Below are 20128 nucleotides of genomic sequence, written 5' to 3'. Positions count from 1 at the left end.
TGTAATTATACCTCAATTTAAAATGTATTTGGCACAGTGGAATAAACCGGAGTCAACAGTAAGGACTGCAAATGAAAAAAATTTTTTGAGACAGGGTCTCACTGTATAGTTTAGGTTGGCCTCAAACTTGCAGCAACCCTCCTGCCTCTGCCTCCCCGAGCACTGGGATTACAGGCATGTACCACCAGATCTGGTTGGAAATCCTTCATTGGGTTACCAGTGTGGAAAGAAATTGCCAGCAAACTGCCCATGGATGCTTTGCCATACATGTGGCTTCCACCACCCAGAGGACAGGGAAAGGCTGGGAAGAACTTTGGCCTTAATCTAGTAACTTGGCCTCTGGGTTCAGTTCTGGACATTTGGCCTGTTGCTGAGATAAACTGGCAGCGGCAGCTCTCAGGGGTTAGAACCAAGCCTGTCCAGCCGCTGCTTTCCAGTGAGAGAAAATCACACAAGCAGGAACCCGGGTTCCGCCAAGTGTGAGTCCAAGCCCCCCCCCCCCCCGAACTTGGGCACCATTCCCACAGGGGAAAAGCTCCCAGTGGCAACCGTGATGGCCATTTGCCAAGAGAACAAAGGGCGAATTGAAACCCAGAGAGTGTCTCCACGAAGGGGGCCACTGTAGGGGCGACACCCGCCTGACAACGCAGTGGGCCCCAGAGCTGCCCCCAGCATCTGTCTTCAGCTCAGCAGCCTTTTCTGCGGCCTTGGGAATCTCTGATAGACAACACCCGGGCAACCCACGCTTCCTCCACAGTGGATGCGCCCTCCGCCTACTGCACGGCCTTTGCTTTGCCTTAGAGTTTGGTGATTGACAGAATTGAGTTTCGGTCCCTGTCCTCTCCAAACATGTTTGCATCTGTCCCTTCTACTTTTTTTTTTAAATCGGTACCAGGGATCGAACTCACGACCGCCTGTGTGCAAGGCAGGTGCTTATGCCGCTGAGCTAAATCCCCAGCCCCTATCCCTTCTACTTTTTAAAAAAAAATTTTTTTTTGAGACAGAGTCTCTCTATATAGTTCAGGCTGTCCTTAAACTCCCTGTGTAGCCCAGGCTGACCTTCAACTTACCACAATCCTCCTGCCTCAGCCTCTCAAGTGCTGGAATTACATGCATTGCCATTGCACCTGACACCTTTATAAATTTTTGCCTTTTGTGGACTATCTTCACTTGCACTGACTGCTTTTTCAGCTAGCCTTTTCTTTTCCTCTCTATCTCTCTCTCTTTTCTTTCTGTCTGAGCCCGGGTCTAACTATGAGATCAGGCTGGCTTCAAACTTGCGGTGGTCCTCCTGCCTCAGCCTGTGCCACCCTGCCCGGCTGGTATTTTTATGGCATACTTCTGTTCCTCAGCTTGTCTGGTACCACTGTGAGTGTCCTGCCCTAGCATGCAGTCACTGCAAGGTGGAGAAGCCAGCTGGCAGAGGGCAGGGTGAGGTGGCACGTGCCCCGGCTCCCGCAGTGCAGACTCACACGTGTGAGCAGCAGGGCGTGCGGCCGGGCTCACCTGCACATGTGGAGAAAGACAGGAGTTGCCGTGACCTGAGTGTCAGCACCCCTCACCCTCATGTGGAAACCCCAGCGCCCCATGTGGTCGTGCCAGCAGGGGATCAGTGCCCTTGGGAGAGACAGGGGGAAAGACAGCCATCTGTGCACCGCTAAGCTTTGGACACTTTGGGTGTGGCTTTCCGGCCTCCAGAACTGAGAAGAGAAATTTGTTCTTTATAAGCTGCCCAGTATATGATACTTTGCTACAATAGCCCTAAAAAAAAAAAAAAAAGACTAAGATAAGGGCCAATGTTAGTTTTTTGTTTGCATGTACTTTGGGGGAATTCTGTTCTAAAATCAATGATTTGATGCAGAGATCCCAGACCCACACATTTTCAGGAGTAGAAAATTTGAAGAAAACTAGCAAATTGGTAAGCATGTTCTTTGTTCCGAGACAGACCTTTAAAAACAGTTTGATGTTTCTGTCCATTGCTGTGGATTACATACAAACACAGGTTTTTTTCTTGTCTGTTTTTTATTTTTATTTATTTTTTGAGAAAGAGAAGGTCTCACCATGTAGTGCAGGCTGCCCTGGAACTCACCTACTTAGGTGCTCCTTCTGCCTCATTCTCCTGAGCGCTGGGATTATAGGTGTGCTCCAGTATGCCCAGACAAATGCAGGGCTTTAATTCCTGGCATGCAACCTAGCAGATTTTGGTAGATGATTTGATTGTGGCTGCAGTAGGCACTGGTTTTCAGGGTCCTCGTCTTTGAGATGAGGTGGTGGCTTGGGATGAAATGAGACCACGAGCAGGGTAGGTGGGAGGTGGGTTGTTCCCACAGGGGCAGAGATCCCAGCATCCAGCTGGGCCGCCCCTGTGGCTTGGAATGACGACCCAACCTGATTCCGTGCTGAGCTCCAGAGCTTTTTACTGTGCAGTAAGAGGCCATCCTCAGAGGAAGCCTGACTCACGACGGTGGGGAGCATGCATCGCTCGGTACCACACGTGGAAGCCACGACCACCTGTCTTCAGGAGGGAGCTGCTATTTACAGACCCTCCTACCTCTATCTCCCGCTTTGCCTCCCTAGCATCAGCCCTCAGGGTTGGTTTCTTTTCCCCAAGAAATAAAGATGGGGAGAGGAATCCGCTGCACTTTTGAAAGCTTTACGCTTTGTAAAGCTTTGAGTGTAGTGATGTCTCTGGAGAGTACAAATATTTCGGTTGCCCCCTTCCAGATTCTTCCCAGAGACCCACAGGCCACCTTCAGGACTGGCAAACCCGCTTGCACCCAGCCGCCAGGTGCTCCCCATGGACACAATGTTTCAGGCGCTGCTGCAAAACCAAAATTGCTGGTGGGTGCCAAGCAGACTCGGTTCCAGCAGGGTCCCTACTGTCTGGGCTGAGCTCCACACGTGCCAGCATCGTGGTAAGGGATGTCCTTGTGCTGCTCCATCTTGGTAGGGAAGGTGACAGTGGCTTCATGGTGGAGCAGCACATGGGATGATGGTGACAGAGATGGACACCCAATGTGCGAGGAGGGCACAGGTGCTCAGGAGCAGAGCAGTAGGGGGAGGGTTGGGAGTTGGCAAGTTTAAACAGCAGCGCACATGCGGACAGTTTTTCCAGGAAGGGTGTTTGACACAGAAGGTCACAGGCAAAGGCTAAAGGTGAGAGCGGGGCACAGCAAGCTGCCAAGCCTGGGGCACCGGAGAACCAGGCTGACACACACTGGGGGTCCCAGGAGAGAGGACTTCACCCTGATGATTTGAAGAAAGAGTCTGGGTTGGAGGCTGGGTCTGGACACACGCTCTCCCCTGGAGCAGAGGGCAGGAATGGGGCAAAGAAGGTGGGGGGTTTCTGAAGAGAAAGGAAGCCTGGCCAACAGCAGTCTGAGAAGTCCAGAGGAGGGGACTGAGGAGAAGCTGGCAGAGGCTGTGAGTTACTGCATGGGTAACAGCAAAAATAGGTCAGTGGAGCTGGATAGCAGTGGGGCAGGAGATGCAGGCGAGGGTGAGCTCACCTTCAGAGTCTGACACTTCGGTGATACTGCAGAAGGGGGCCTGGTTTGGTGCTGGGAGGGGTCTTGACATCCTCTATTTCTAGGAGGTCACAAAGACACGGGTGAGGATAGAATTATCTGGGGAGAATGCGTGGAGTCAGAGAAGCCCCTGCTCTTGAGGATGGAGCCCTAGGGAAATGGAGGGTTCAAGAGCAGGTCAGATAACATGGGAACAAGTACGACCAAGAAAGAGGAAAATCAGGAGAAGGCCAATTAGAAAGCTGAGCATGCTGGCACATCCTTTTAGTTCCAGCTGCTCATGAGGCTGAGGCAGGAGGATCACCTGCGTTTCTGAATTCAACAACAGGCTGGGTCACACAGTGGAGACTCATGTTACAGAAACAGCACAAAAAAGTCAATTAGGAGATTAAAGGAGGCATCTTCTAAAGTGTAGAATATATTAAAACAGAGGCAAAGAAGGTAAGATCTTTAAAAATATGTCCATTAGGTAAAAAGCAGTTTTGGTATCCCAGCAAACACAGGCAGCCTTTCTGTGCCAAGGAGGGAAAGGAGGAGAGAAGTGGAGGCAGCTCGTGGCTCTCCTCGTGAAATAGGAAGAAAATGTTCAAATGCGGAGGGGAAAAGGAGAGGGGCGAAGGAAGTAAGGGAAAAGAAATAAGTGACAAAAGGAAAACCAGAAACAGAGCTTTTGTAAATATGGAAGGGATGAAGGGTTGAAGGAAGGCCTGGATAATGGGGGAAGAAAGAAGTCATATTAGTACAGGCACAAACTCCCTAGGATGAACATGATCATTCTGTGCAAATCAAATGTACCAATAAAGAAAACAGAAGAGCCTGCTCGCTAGTCTCGCTGATGTAGTGGGCACACCTGCAGTCTCAGCTCTTGGGAGGCTGAGGCAGCATCCCCGTGAGTTCAAGCCAGCCTGGGCTCCACACAGCAAGACCCTGTCTCAAACAGACAAGCACAAATATTTCAAATACAAAAGTAAACATAATAAACATCCACCACCCAATTCACAATAAGCGGTCTACCCTGTTTGCTTCAGGTTTTTGCTGTTTGGGGAAGTAAACCATGACTTGTACTTGAAGCCACACATCTAGCCTTCGTGAATCCCATCCCCTCCTGCATTAACCACCACCCTGAGTCTGCGGTGCTTCACTCCCTGGTGGAGCGTAGAGTTTTAGCTGGGCATGGTGGTGCACACCTGTCATCCCAGCATTTGAGAGGCCGAAGTAGGGAAACGGCTGTAAGTTCGAGGCCACCCTAGACTACACAGTGAGTTTAAAGCCAGCCAAAACTATGCAGCAAGAGCCTGTCTCAGAACTACATATTGAAACCCTATTTTGGAAAAAAAAAAAAAATTCCTTACATAGTTTGATAGAATTCATCTGTAAAACCTTACTAGTCTATTTAAATGAGAATTCAATTCCCAGTACCAAAAAAAATTTTTTTAAATACATACATTTTCCTATTTAAATGGGAATGAAAACTTCATTTTATTTTTGTTTAAAAAAATCCTTATTGACGTGAGTTTGATCCCCAGTACCGATAAAAAAAGGAAAAAGACAAAAAAAAAAATCCTTATCAATCTGGTGCTTGTAAGCACTAGGATTATAAGAATTTTTCTTTTTTAACTTTTAAAATCTTCACATTTTTTTAGATAAGGAAAAATACTCACCTAATTTCTATTACTAACACCCATAACTCTCTCCTATACTATTTTCTATGTATAACCAGGATCATACTGTCATAAGCAGAGTATGCTTTCGGGATCCAGACCTGGGTCACAAAGAGTAGCCCCTGTAACAAGTCAGTGCCCAAAAGCAAAAGAGATTGGAGAACAGTTTTGGCCAGAAAGGGTTCAAAAGGCTTGGGCAGTGGGCACATGGAAGAACACACACACAGAGTTTTTTGTTTTTTTTTTTTTAACACAGGTCCCATTCTATTACAGACTGACCTTAAATTCACTATGCAGCCCAGCCTGGCCTTGAACTTGCAGCAGTCCTCCTGCCTCAACCTCCCAAGTGCTGGGATTACAGACATGTGTCACCATGCCTGGCTTAGACACTATATATCTTGAAGACAAAATCATTTCAAACAGAGCTGTTTTTATTCAATGGTTTGTTTTGCTGCTCGTACCTACTTACTTCGTTTCTGTGCTTTCTACTGCTGTGCTCTGAAATCACTGGGTTTTTTGTGAGCTCCCAATGCAGTGCATACACCTGCAGTGTGAGTCATGCTTTATTTAAACTTGGGCCCATCTGTGTTCGTGCACACAGCTAAGGACAGGTTCCCCAGTCCTGCCTCCATCTCCAACGATCTTTGTTGGTGGCATTAAAGAAGATAATGAAGAACACTTACAAGATTATTTTGACCAGTAGGGAAAAACTGAAGTGACTGAAATCATGACTGATCGAGGCACTGGAAACAGGAGGGGCTTTGCTTTTCTAACCTTTGGTGCCCCTGGTTGTATGGATAAGCCTACCATTCAAACACCATACTGTGAACACAACTGTGATGGGAGGACAGCACCATGGCAGCAGATGATTCTCTGAGCTGAAGAGGTCGAAGTGGTTCTGAAGACAATGACAATTTTGGTCATGGAGATAACATCAGTGGTCAAGGTGGCCCTGGTGGCTGCTAGACATGATGGCTGTTGGAATGGCTACGATGGATAGGTAATGATGGAGGCCGTTTTGGAGGTGGTGGAAGCTACAGTAATTCTCCCAAGTTACGACAACCAATCTTCAGATCTGAGACCCATGCAGGGAGGAACCTTTGGAGGGAGAAGATTCACGCCCTATGGTGGTGGAGGCCAATACTTTTGCCAAAGCACAAAATCAAGGTGGCTGTGGCGGTACCAGCAGCAGCAGTAGTGATGGCAGTCGCAGAAGGTTTTAATACTGCCAGGAGACAAATCTTGGCAGGAGAGGAGAGCCACAGAAGTGACAGGGAAGCTACAGTGTACAACAGATTTGTGAACTGAGCCAAGCACAGTGGTGGCGTGGCCTCACTGCTATACAGACACATTTTAAACAACTCATGTGGATGGGCAAAAATCTCAAGGACTATATTTGTGACTGTAACCGTTATTTTAGTTTCTGTTCTGTGGAAAGTGTAAAGCATTCCAACAAAGGGTTTTAACATATGCTTTTCTTTTTTTGCACCAATGCTGTTGATTGCTAAATGTAATAATCTGATATGATGCTCAATAAATGTGTCTTTAAGAAAAAAATATGTATCAGTTTTTATTTTTTCATCGGTACCAGGGATTGAACTCAGGACCATGTGCTTTTGTAAGGCAGGCGCTTATGCTGCTGAGCTAAATCCCCAGCCCCTATGTATCAGTTTGATGTAGAAAGATCAATACGCTGTGAAACATTAAATGAATATATATTTTCTTTGTGGAAGAAAAAGAAGAAAAGAAGTATTTATATTCATATTGAACTGTACATCTAAAAAATACTGAAAAGAAACAAGAAGCTGGTTTCCCATAAGGGACAGATCAGAAAACAACAGTGTGAGGAAGACTTGGCCGTGAATACCTTTTTTTTCCTTCACTTTTTTCTTCTTTTTTATCAGTACTGGGGATCGAACTTATGACCGCCTGCTTGCAAGGCAGGTGCTTATACCGCTGAGCCAAATCCCCAACCCCCATGAATACCTTTTTATGTAGTCTTGATACCTGGACCATGTGAATAAATTTAAAACACATACATTATAAATATAATTTGTATTATAAATATATATTTATTTATATAATGGTTAATAACCATTCAGAAAGCCCTGTCCTCCCCTATCGAGTTTTTGGGTTGTTTTGTTTGGTTTTTGAGACAGGGCCTAGTGATGCAGTTCAGGCTGGTGCTAAACTCACCACTGAATCCAGGGTGGCCTCACACTCACAGCAACCTCTTGTCTCAGCCTCTCAAGTACTTAGATTACTGATATGCACCACCCTCCCAGAGAAAATGCCACTGTTTTCCATCCCTGGTTGAGTTGCCATGGCCCCTACAAGTCCTTCTTGTGCTATGACAAATGTAGAAGCCATTTCTCTGATCCATCCAAAGGTGAATAAAGGACATGGCCATGCTGCAATGCCTTTATAGAGGAAATTTTATTGTTAATTATTTACCTTTACAATTTCAGAAAGAGGAACAGATTAGCTCAGTCCAACATGATTGGCAGTTGGCAAAATCTAGTGAAGCAAGTGTCCTGATTGCTAAGGATTTAATTTGGATGCTTTTAATACTTAGCCATCCAACACTTCAAACATAATCCAGAATAAATGTATTATCTCCTTCCTTTTCCCTTTAACACTGCACTTGTCTCACGTCATTATGGAAACACCTTCATTAAATGATTCCCAGAGAAAACTACATCACTTGTTCCCAGAGGTACAAGATCTCTGGAGAATACAGCCATGAGGACAGTGCACAAAAGAAAAAATCAAAATAAAACTCTGTATGATAATTTACTAGTCTAAGGAAACAAAACCTTCCAATATATTAAGAAATAAATCCAGTTACAAATGCACTAATAGGTCTATGTGGAGAGGTTGGTGGAACAACTGAAAACGGCTGGCTATTTACAAGATACACAAGCAGAACAGTGCACTTAGCCGAGCGCTGGCCCTCAGAAGCCGAATGTGTTCTCACCGCTGTAGGCCACATATAAGAATCCGTCTTCATCCTTTTCCTTCTCGTAAAGCTGTCCCATAGTTAGGCTTGAAAGAGAAAAAAAAAAAAAAATCACTGAAAACTGAGTCTGGCTGACAGGAGGAAAAAGCTGGCCTGAGGATGAGGAGTTTGGGTCTTGCTGGCAGGCAATAAAAATTACTCAGGTATCAGTGTCTGCTGCAATCTGTGTTAGGAAAGGAAATGGAGTCAAGAAAAGATTAGGAGTCAGTAGATACAACTACACATAAGGGTGGGCGTGGTGACACACACCTGCCATCTCAGCCTTGGGAGCCTGAGGCAGGATGACCACTTTGATTCAAGGCTGGTCTGAACTAATGACTGTTTCACACTCCCCCACCGAAAACAAAACAAAACAACACTCAAAAATCTAGAAGCAGTCTTTATTCTCTATCCTGGAAGCAGGCCCACTTGTCTCACCCTTACAAGTAAATCCACTGAAAAGGAAAAAAGCCAGCTCCTTGACCCGGCTCTGGATGGTTAGCCCTGAAGCTCTTTTGGACAGGACAAAGAAAATCTAAGCAAAGTGAAGAGCCCATGTGGGATGAAGGACCCTGGTAACAACAGCACATCAGATGGGTTTATTTGAAGATTTGTAATTGGACTTAACATGACAGGCACAAATGGGTCATTCTTGTGTAATAAGACTGTGTCCCCCAGATCTGTATCAGCACCATCACAGAGAAGTTATTTCCCTTAAACATAGTGTGTAAAAGCTCCCATTGAATCTGGGATCCAAACAGTCCTCCAGAAATAGAGGCTTCTTAAACTAAATGAGTGGGTGGGAAGCTGGCTTCCTGAAGCCATACAACAGATTGCAGTGGAAACTGAATCTAGCGCTGCCATGAAACAGTTGTCCTGGCTCCAGAGTGCGTCTAGTAACACCTGCAACCCCATGCCAGCCTTGGTCATGTGACTGTACTATCTGAGATGAGCAGGACATGCAAACATATGCTGAACAGTCCTGTGACACAAGTGGTAGGGTAAGATGCTGATTCAAGGTCACCAGCCCAGACAGCTCAGAAATACACTTAGATTAGCCAGGCACGGTGGCACATGCCTATCATGCAGCCCTGGGGAAAATTGTGGCAGAAGAATCACCATGAGTTCAGGGCCAGCCTAAACTACAGCAAGGCCCTGTCTCAAAAAAAAAAAAAAAAAAAAAAAAAAAAAAAAAAAAAAAAAGCTTTCAATTATAGGATACAATGAACCATGGGTCATTGGGGAAGATAAAGAGGAACCAGGCCTCCACTCAATGAAGCAATAATTTCCCTGCTGCTTTGAAGGTGGTACACTGACTGGGACTTACTGTGTAAATGGGACAGAGGCCATATTCATAAAGGTGTTTTTTTCCTTTCCTGTTCTTTCTGTCCCATTTGTAAGCTGAGCTTGGGTGGATATGTGGGTAAATTCAAGGGTAATTCAAGCGTAGATGAGTATGAATGTATGATGTGTCATCAGCATCTTATACAATAAAAACAGTGCTGTTGGGGGTGGTAGTGCATGCCAGTGATCTCAGCACTTAAGAGGCTGAGCCAGGAGGACTGCAGTGAGTTCAAGTAGGCCTGGACTACATAGTGAGCTCAGGGCCAACCTATACTACAAAGTGAGACCCTGTCTCAAAAAACAAACAAATAGAAAAGCAATACAGGCAGTGCTACCTCTGAGGATCTCTTAATCTGGAATTTATAAAATAAGAACTGCCTAGAACAGCATTTAATAAAACAGCATTTAATAAAAATTCCTGCTGTGAGGGGCTGGGGATTTAGCTCAGCGGCATAAACACCTGCTCTCCAAGCAGGTGGTCGTGAGTTTGACCCCCGGTACCTATGATTAAAAAAAAAAAAATTCCTGCTGTGATGGAAAGGTCCAATATCACTGCTGTCCAGTACAGTAGCCACAGCTACATTTGGCAAATGAAATGTAACTCATCTAATTGGGATGTAAGTGTAAAACATAAGATTTCAAAGGCAGTGTCAAGTAAAATACCTGTTTTTATTACACATTGAATCAACATTTTTGATACACTGTGTTAAGTAGTTAAAATTAGTTTCACATCTTTTTTTTTTTTTTTTTTTTCGTTTTCGTTTTTATCGGTACCAGGGATCTAACTCACGACTGCCTGCTTGCAAGGCAGGTGCTTATGCCGCTGAGCTAAATCCCTAGCCCCTAGTTTCACATCTTTTTAATTCTTTAATGTGGCTACTAGAAAACTTTAAAATCATGTATGAAATTCCCATGTTATTTTAATGAACAGCAGCACCCCACAATACAGGACTTGCCAAGGCAGTGGGAGGGAGAGGAAACCAGCTCACTACAGTGCAGTTCCTGCTTTGTGGCAAGTGGGAATCACTGGGGAACTTGAACCATGTCAAGCCCCACCCTAGGCCAATTACATTAGAATGTGTGGAGGTGGACCTGACACCAGTATTTCTGTAAATACCTGAGATGATTCTAGGGACAGCATGCTTGAAAAGAAAGATGGCTGTCCTTTTGGGGATGGGAGGGAGAGGGCATGTGACTACAAAGCAGACTGACAAATCAGGAAGTGAGCGAGCGGCCAGCAATTAGTAGAAGTGCTTAATCATGTACTGCATCCCCAAATTCTTTGAAGCATCCCCAAATTCTTTGCCGGCTGGCTGGGACCACTCAGAGAGAAACCACACTTTTCTATGAGATGCCTCACACTAAGGCCAGTGGGAAACCCCTACAGCTAACGTCACACATATCTCTTTTTTTTTTTTTTTGGCTTTTTTTCATTTTACCAGGGATCAAACTCACGACTGCCTGCTTTCAAGGCAGGTGCTTATGCCGCTGAGCTAAATCCCCAGCCCCACACATATCTCTTTTCACTCAATGAGGTGTCCAGGGTGCCCTTGCACCTGCTGTTATACCTCTCCACTGCCACTAACCAAATACAGTAGCAGACACTGTTCAACTCAAAGACAGCTCCTCCCTAGTGCTTATGGCAAGTTTGGTTTTACCTGAAAGATGAAATTCTGTTCTTTCCCTAGAAGGTAAGAAGCCTACTGCAATGCCCTTAAATCCCACTGCTAAATGAAAACCACTTGAGGGCCAGGGACTTAGCTCAGTGGCATAAATGCCTGGCAAGCGCGAGGTCATGAGTTTGATCCCCGATACCACCAAAAAAAACCAAAAAAACAAAAAAAAAAAACCTACTTGAGAAGCTCCATATATGCCAGTGGCCTATCCCTGAATCTCCACACTGCTCACAAAGAACAAAGATCCCTGGGACACTACTATCTAACGCAGGTTGAGACTCAGCCTTCAGTTTGGGGAGAACAAAAAGCCCATAATTTTGCGGCTTTTGTCCCTTTCTACCTTTAGAATCCACTGCCTTTTATGTAACACTTGGATTTATCAATTTGTTTAAGTAGTGCTCATGCAACTATAGAAGCTAATAATTCTAACTATAATAGCAACACATGTGCCAACTACTGTTCTAAGTAAGTTACATGTATCAACTCTGCCCTCATTCCTAATGAATGGTTTTATGAAGTAGGTACTTTCCTGATCCACAGTGCAAAGAAAACTCAAGTACTTTACCACAGATCACAAAACTAGAACATATTACCACTGACTTGTGGTAACGAATGACTGCAGCTAGATCTGTTCTAAGGACTTAATGGTCTGTGCACCTTCCCCAGAGATCATCCTCAGAACAGCACTTCTTAAGACACATAAACGTTTGTACCAATCCTCTGGACATCAAGCTCTCAGGAGGCCACTGTTGTTGGCCTCTGCACCACACAACAAGCAGTGGGTCTTGGATCTTTCCCCTTTGAATCCTTTAATATGATAACTAATGGTTGTACCTAATGACTTCAAGAGTCCAACACTTCTGTCTTTTTTTCTCTACCACGCAGAATCCTGGGGAAGATTTACTGAGCTGGCAGTACAACTTATCCTTATAGTTGAGATCAGAAACTTGACAACTGACAATGCTCAATGCTCAACAGCTGCCTGATTTTCAGATGACATTGGTATGATAAAACTGGGCTGGCACAGCTGCACAGTGGAATGATTTGAAATAGCACTGAGGGGACTGGACCACACAGTGTCAGGGTAACTTGGCCTGGAGACAAAAAAAGAATTGGGCCCCAAACAGAATTAAGCAAAACCAAAACCTTGTTGTAAGTCCAACTGAGTCCATATTCAAACTGGGTGCAGTAGCCTACTCCTGTGATCTCAGCTACCATGGAGGGTGAGGCAGGAGAATGCCAAGTTCGAAGCCGGCCTGGGATACATAGCAAGACCTATGTCAAAAAAAAAAAAAAAAACGAAACCAAAAAACAACAAACCCAAAGTGCTGATGATGTAGCCCAGTGGTAGACTGATTAGTATGCCTGAGGCCCTATGTTCAATTCCCAGTATGGAACAAAAAAAAAAAAAAAAAAAAACCAGACAGTGGTACTTCCAGGTACCAAAAGCTAATGAGTAACAAATTGTTCAGGCTGGAAAGGGTCATGAGATACAAGGTAACAGACACTGACAAATTCTAGCTTACTTATTCAGTGCCAAACAAAAATGAGTAGCAGAGCTGGGCATGGTGGTGTATGCCTGTAATCCCAGCCCTTGGGAGGCTGAGGTAGGAGGATCTCTCTGACTTTAAGGCAGCCTGGGCTACAAGGTGAGTTCAAAATCTGCTTGGACTGCATAGTGAAATCCTGTCTCTCAAAAAAAAAAAAAAAAAAAAAAAAAGAGTACCAGAACAAGGTTTTCAGGTCAAGATGCATTGACTACCAAGTTCAATATGTTTCAAAGCTGCTGAATAGGGGCTGGGGATTTAGCTCAGTGGCTCAAGCATTTGCCTGGTAAGCACGAGGTTTTGAGTTTGATCTCCAGTACCAATAAAACAAAGCAGCTGAGTACCAAAGTATGGCTGTATGTTCAAGCGGAAGTGCAAGGAGACAAAATCCCAACCAGTGGGCAGGCAACAGAGCAGGAGGCTGGCCTGCCAGTTTAGCAGACACTCCACAAGCCTCTGAGAGCATGATCTTTTCTCTCAGAACTCAGAGACCCAAGTCACACAGCACTAAGTAGCTCATAGGGACCCAAACACAAGAGGCAGTGCTGCCACGTCTATCCAGCTGTGCTGCCCAGACTACTGGCCGGCCGGGTGACTTGCAAGCAGCGCTGCAACTCCAAGGCTTCCTCCCTTCCAGGGAGGTGGCTGTGGAAGACCCCCAAAGATAGCCTCTAGTCTGTGATATTAATGCACACCCAACGCTGTGGCATCAAGTATTACACGCACTCATCCCAGGAGGATGCAGTGCTGGAGAGAAGGAGCAACACCATATTCCAAACTCGAAGTCTGATGGGGAATGAAATGGGAAAAGACAATGGCTGATGCAAGCCACAAAACTGATCTAAGGCGAGGTAGGATCCTGAAGCCTTCCTCATTCCTCCACCCAGGCAAATGCACTTCTTCAGTGGAGGAATTAACCAGTAATGAAGGTGACTTCTGGTAGGGTCTGTACCTGGAATGGCATGCCACTGAGGGGAAACTCAGTATGCTATGCTGACTTAGAACTTCATGGATGTCCAATCCTCAAGGAATCTGCCCTCTGTACCAAGGTCAGGTCATGGAGCTGGGAGACCCAGTGTGACTCATGAAGCATCTAGGCAGATGCACACACCTGGCCAGCCATCTGCTATGGCCACTGTGTGCTTCTACCAGCTCTAGACTCCTCTCTCCTCCACGGGCAGGATGGGTGCTGTGCTGTGAGAGGACACTCGGACTGGGAAGGTACAGGCTGCAAAGTGAAAGTAACATAGCCTTAAAGGCATCCATAGGTTTGAAAATCTAAAGGTGAACAACCTCATGTTCTTCTTTGTCACATTTCCCTCTGATACTGTTTCTCTGTGGAAATAAACCATTTTTGAAGAGGTATTTACCTCCCAAAACTCAAAAGTACTAACTTAGCATATTTCTAAATAAAGAATGAACAGACTGTAAGACTTCACAACATCAAGACTTTTTGTTTTGTTTTTTTGAGGCAGGTCACCAAGTGGTTCAGGCTGGCCTTGAGCTACTTGGTGATTCTTTTGCCCCAACCTCCTGAGTGCTGGAATTATAGATGTGTGCCACCATGCCAAAGAAACAAAAAGACCTGAGGGCTTCAGAAGCAACTTATCACTATCATCTTAAATGGCACTGGTATCCCTACCCAGAATTGTTACATCATACAGATATTTTAAGCCTTAGCCCCCCAATGTTGGGATTACAGGAGTGTGCCACCACACCCCAATTCCTTGTTTCTATTTTAAACAGGGCATAAACAAGATTTTTAGGGCCAGGGACATAGCTCAGCAGCATAAGCACCTGCCTGGCACTTTGTATGAAGTTCTGAGTTCAGTTCCCAGTGCAAAAAAAAAAAAAAAACAAAAACAAAAAAGAAGAAGAAAGATGATTTCTTGCTAGTGCTCTAAAAATGGCTATAGGTCATTGCTAGATCTGGATTTCCCACTAAAGCCACACCTGGGAAACCTGACTTAAAGGCCATTGTTCTCTCTCAGTTCTGCCTGCATCAAGGCACAGTTCCCCTTCTGGGTTGGGCCTGATTCCTGCTGCTGTTAACTAGGTAGAGTACAGAACTTTCCAATGCTAAATGGAAAAAGCAGTTGAAATCCCACCACTTTATTTTTTTGTTTGTCTTTTCGAGACAAACCAAATGTAGTTCAAGCTGGCCTAAAACTCCTTCCTGCTTCAGCCTCCTAAATGCGAGAATTACAAGCACGTACCACTACGCCCAGCTGAGATTCCTCCCCCCTTTTTTTCATTTTCCCCTTTTCTAAAGAAACAAAACTTAAAAGAATTCAGGAAGAATTCTTAAGGACTTGCCACTGTTTCTAGAACTAGTAATCAATACTAACTTAAACAACAATCATGACTCTCTCCACAGTTATCACCCACGTCCAGCTATAAGGCAGAAATAAATGAAGTTACTCCCATGATCCTTGTGTGTAGATGTGTCAGTTACAGGAGAACAAGGGCTTCTGCATGCATGGATCCATTCTTTCTCTACTTTGATTTCTCCAGTCACGGGCTGCAAACACTAAGTGAAGGTTACAGGAGGCTGGAAAGAGCTGAAGAAGGGGCTAAACTCCACTGGGGAGGAGATACTAAAGTTGAATCACACATCAGCTTTAGGAAGGCAACCCTACAGCACTTTCTTTGTGCGGCTATAGGTGATTATATTTGCATAAAGCCTAATAATGTCACATGCACCATTAGTTTATATATAAACTTTTTTTCAAGAATAAAATCCCAAAATGAACAAAGTATTGGTGGCACACGACTAGAATCCCAGAAGCTAGTGGGCTATATAGGTAAGATCAAAGTTAGCCTGGACTACATAATAAAATCCTATCTCAAGGAATGAGCAAGGCAATCATCAGGGTTCAAAAGTGCTGAAGACCTGGAAAAAGGGGCCCTGGCTGATACTGCTGCATCTTAGTCAGAAGTTGAATTCCTGGTCACCTTGTAAAATCCTGACTTAGTCATATGTAATCAGCTTTAGGATGAATTCTCCCCAGAGAAAAAGGCAAATGGAATTTGAAGAAATGGCCTTGAAGTAGCCTCAGCTGTCCTGAGAAACACTTTTCACTTCCAATCCTACTTATTTCTTCAATCTTATTTATACCTCAAAGATAAAGGGTAGAGGGCAGCTGGTAAGACCTATACCCATTTTAATTTTGAGATTACGATGGAGTCATCAAAGAAATTTTAAGGTCTCCAGGGCCTGCTTCATTTCCTTCAAATACCAAAGGATAGAAATGAGGAAAATAAACAATGCCACAAGTCCTAGTCACCTGCTTCCTCCCTCTAAGCTACCCTCTAGGAAGGAAGAAACAAAGGTCGCTAAGGCTCTCTATAAGTTCCAGGTGGTATGAAAGAAAAGTGACCTCCCCACCACTGTAAGGGAGCTGAAGAGACCATGGTTGCCTCAAGTTTCCTCCCCTGATACAGGATGCACCTAGCAACACACTCCTGAGCCTGTGAAGCCAGGCCAGACAATCCCAAAGGTGACAGGTTTAGCCCCCAGAACACCATAGCTTCCAGAATAGACCAACAGAACTCACTGGGTAGGCCATGGCCTCTGCTCTCTGTCTAGACATTGGTCTTAGGAGAGAAGGTTCCGTTTTTTTTTTCTGTGCTACCTTCCTGCCAAAAATCAGGAAGTGAAGGTAGAGGAGATTGGGAAAGAAGAAACTAGACTAAAAAGTAGACAGATCTTTCCACCTTTAGTAGATGTAGGTACAGAATTTGTCTTAGATGTTTTTTGAAATTTTCAAGGATTTTCAACAGGTATATATTCTTATAAACTGAACTAGCTCCCCAGGTTTTTGAAAGCCTTTGCTTTTAGAAGTATTACTTTGGAGGGTAACATGAAACCTAGTTTGGTTCACTAGGATAACATGTGGCCAAGAATTTACGTAGACAGGAGAGGCAGGCTCCAGAATCTGGCTTGCTGTCCAATCTGAACTGTGAAAAGCCTGACCAAGGCTGTAGACAGCTAGTCAGTCCATTTTCTTTTTTTCACAGGAGACTAAAAGCTGGGCTGTCAACTACACTGAAAATGGAATTGTAATGCCTCTACCTAGATATAAGCCCCAATTTATAATTAAAGATTGCTTCTAAGCAGCATAACAATCAAAACAAAGTGACAGTCAAAGCAGGATGTGCCAGAGGTTTAAATTTATATATATATTTATATATATATAGTTATATAAAGTTTTTTTCTGTGTGTGTGTGTGTATATATAATTTTTTTTGTACTGTGACTTGAACTCAGTGCCTCATGCTTGCCAGGCAAGTGCCGTACCACCAAGCTACATTCACAGCCCTTAAATTTATAAAAGACTTCCACTTTTATTGACTGAAGAATCAGGCAGATATCAACACTCAAAACAGTACATAGAGAGCAAACAGGCTGGGGATTAATTAAAACTGAGCTCTTGGTGGAGAGCAATAGAGCTCACTTCATGGGTCATTAGGAAAAAACTCATTTTGGGCCTCAGTTTTCCCTATGGCTTAAGCCTAAAAAAGTCATCATTTACTTGACTTGCAATATTGCTGAGGCTGTGCTACTTTTCTTCTGTTTTTTTTTTTTTTTTTTTGAGACGGGGTCTCGCTATGCAGTTCAGGCTGGCCTTGAGCTCACTTTGTAGCCCAGGCTGGTCTCCAATTCACGACGATCCTCCTGCCTCACCCTCTTGAGTGCTGGGATTACAGGCATGAGCTACCACACCCGGCTTTTTCTTCTAAGTTTGAAGCCATGTTCTATTTTCCAAATCCAAAGTGTACAAGCATGTATTGCTGCCATTAATTATTTCCTGGACCTACTGATATCAGAGAACATAAAATCCAGATTTGTAGTCTTAAGAGTTTCAGACTTCTAAAGTTTTCATTTCTTTTTTTTTTTTTTTTTTTTTTTGTCTTTTTCCTTTTTATCGGTACCAGGAATCGAACTCACGACTGCCTGCTTGCAAGGCAGGCGTTTATGCCGCTGAGCTAAATCCCCAGCCCCTAAAGTTTTGATTTCTATAAGCAGGCAAGCAAATGTTCCAACACCCAAAAGCATATCTACTAAAGACATCTCACCTTGACTGTGGGACTGTCTTATCCACAAACAGGAAGATTGCCTTTTCAGAAGGAAGCTGGATCCTTTTCCTGATAATCCACATAAACTGAGCCACAGTGATGTCAGATGGAACCAAGTACTTCCGTTTGTCAATGTCAACAATCTGAGAGCCTGAGACTTTTTCCACAATCACCTGGGAAAGTAAACATAAATCAGGCCTGGATTTTCTAAAGTGAGAGGTTCTGGCTTCACACAGACAGGAAACTGATGGACAAAGTGTAGACAAGTACATGGGACACTGCATAGCATGAGAAAATTTGTCCATGGCTAAATAAACCACACATTCTGAAGATTAAAAATTAATGTAAGTATGTTACCCAGAAACCATAAATGCTTTTCTGTGGTCAATTATATCTCTCATCCATGACTACAGCACTTGCTGGTGGGCGTGGCAGGGCACACACACAGGAAGATCACCTCAAGTTGGGGGCCAGCCTCGGCTACATAGTGAGTTCAAGGCCGGCCTGAACTACAGAGTAAGACCCTGTCTAAAAATGGAAAAAAAAAATCATTTTCCCTGGACAGACACAAGAATATATGTGAGTTTCATATGCAACCTGTTATTGCAGGATCCCCGAACGGACCCACACTACTACAGAGATTATGATCCCAAGAAACAAAAAAAAAAAAAAAAAAAAAAAAAGAATGAATGGACTAAAAGTAAAGTCTGGTAATCCCAGCTAGTCAAAAACCAAATCCTTCATTTGGCCCGTTGCATTTTGTTTTGTTTTGTCTGAGACAGGGTCTTGTTATGCGGTGCAGTTGAGGCTGACCTCAAACTCAGAGATCTACCTCAGGCTTGGCCTGTTGCTTGTCTCTAAACAGAGTTTGAATTTCTCCCCTTTCCTCCCAAAAGAAATTGTTTACAAGCAAAGAGCTACAGTAACATGTTTTGGTATCCTTTAAAGATCAAAAAGAATAACAAAGACTTATCTCCCCAACAAAAAGGAACATAAAATCAGATTTACTGATTAAAGGCAAAAGTGGTTTTCAGTGGCTTTTCAGATCTTTGAAAAGAAACCCAGAAATTAAAATATTCACAGTTTAAGAGGAATGTTCTAAGCCGGGAATGGTGGCTCAAGCCTGTAATCCCAGAGCTCAAGAGGGTGAGGCAGGAGGATCTTTGTTAAAATATTCAGTTAAAAAAGGAATGTTCTAAGCCGGGCATGGTGGCTCATGCCTGTAATCCCAGCACTCGAGAGGGTGAGGCAGGAGGATCGTCGTAAGTTGGAGACCAGCCTGGGCTACAAAGTGAGCTCAAGGCCAGCCTGAACTGCATAGTGAGACCCTGTCTCAAAAAGACAAAAAAAAGAGGGACGTTCTAAGTCTAAGGTACCACTCACAAGACATGAGTCTCCCTCCACCACCGTTGCCAAAAGTGGCAGTGAACTGTTGCCCTGTCCTAGAACATTGTTCCTTACATAATTGGTGAGGGAGCCCACAAGGCAGCAGGCGGCTCGCTGGCCTACATCGGGAGATTCAGCACTGGGGCATCGGAACAGCACCAGCCCCAACCCATCACGCCCGGGTCGACCCGACCCCTAGACAAACCCGCCTGTCTGCTGGTGTAACTGGGACTGGAACCTCAAAGTCAACTGTTGAATGACACAGGGCTCTACCGCCGCTCCTAGACTACAGGGGTGACAGCGGGGTGAGGGGGCGGGGAGTCCAAACACTCACCGGAACTCGATCAGGATATTTCGCTCGGATCTTCGCGGATTCTACGCATCTGTGTTCTGTAAGAGAAACACATCGGGCTGACTGTCGCACTTGCCAGCAGGCTGGTTCTTCGTTGCCGGGCCCCCAACCCTCCTCCCCGCCGCGACCTGCGCACGCAGCGAGCCCCCGTTCAAGCGTCCTCTCAGCCGCCGTCTCGCGTCCCCTTGCTCCCGAAAATCCCGTGAAAGGTGGCAACAAGTCAGCGGACGTCCACCCGGGATAGCAGGACCTCGGCAACCGAAGCCCAGAGCGCGGCATCCGCCCCGACCGATCTGGCCCAGAGCGGCCCGAGTGGGGGAGGGGCCCACCCGCCGCTCCAGCCCCCGCATCCCGCCGGCAGTCTAGCACATACCCAGTGAATGGTCCTCTTTGAACATCCACTTCATGGCGGCGGAGGGGAGTGGACCCAGCCGGCTCTCTGAGCCGTGAAGTTCAGCGAACCGACCACAACAACAACAGCGGCGACGGCAGAGTCTGAGGAGACTACACGACAGGCGGGACTTCCGGCTGCCCAAGCCTAGCAACTGGCTGGGGGCGT

The 20128-nt window shown here is 45.0% G+C and overlaps 1 protein-coding gene across 2 annotated transcripts; it reads right to left on the bottom strand.

The window, feature by feature from the left end:
* Nucleotides 1-7605: 7605 nt before the first annotated feature.
* Nucleotides 7606-20121, bottom strand: Gabarapl2 (GABA type A receptor associated protein like 2). Of its 2 annotated transcripts, none has more exons than XM_003471995.5 (4): nt 19943-20121; nt 19552-19607; nt 17832-18004; nt 7606-8233 (listed from the first exon to the last, which is right to left on the bottom strand). In XM_003471995.5, the coding sequence occupies exons 1-4, from the start codon at nt 19974-19976 to the stop codon at nt 8143-8145; spliced, it is 354 nt and encodes a 117-aa protein (XP_003472043.1). In that variant the 5' UTR covers nt 19977-20121; the 3' UTR covers nt 7606-8142. The 2 variants fall into 2 exon arrangements, with proteins under 2 accessions (XP_003472043.1, XP_023421727.1); XM_023565959.2 differs by having other exon boundaries at nt 8201-8370; nt 19943-20109.
* Nucleotides 20122-20128: the final 7 nt, after the last annotated feature.

The sequence above is a fragment of the Cavia porcellus genome, unplaced genomic scaffold (assembly GCF_034190915.1).
Source record: "Cavia porcellus strain 051 isolate PalLab524CR breed Dunkin Hartley unplaced genomic scaffold, mCavPor4.1 scaffold_4, whole genome shotgun sequence".
Classification (NCBI taxonomy): domain Eukaryota; kingdom Metazoa; phylum Chordata; class Mammalia; order Rodentia; family Caviidae; genus Cavia; species Cavia porcellus.
This window is presented reverse-complemented; position numbering and strand designations above follow the sequence as displayed.

Bases quoted from the DNA above. Each gene is read 5' to 3' on its own strand.
- Gabarapl2 (XM_003471995.5), bottom strand. From the start codon at position 19,976: ATGAAGTGGATGTTCAAAGAGGACCATTCACTGG. The intron at 19,608-19,942 runs GTATGTGCTAGA...TTTCTCTTACAG, and splicing joins CAAAGAGGACCATTCACTGG to AACACAGATGCGTAGAATCC. The intron at 18,005-19,551 runs GTGAGTGTTTGG...TTACTTTCCCAG, and splicing joins AATATCCTGATCGAGTTCCG to GTGATTGTGGAAAAAGTCTC.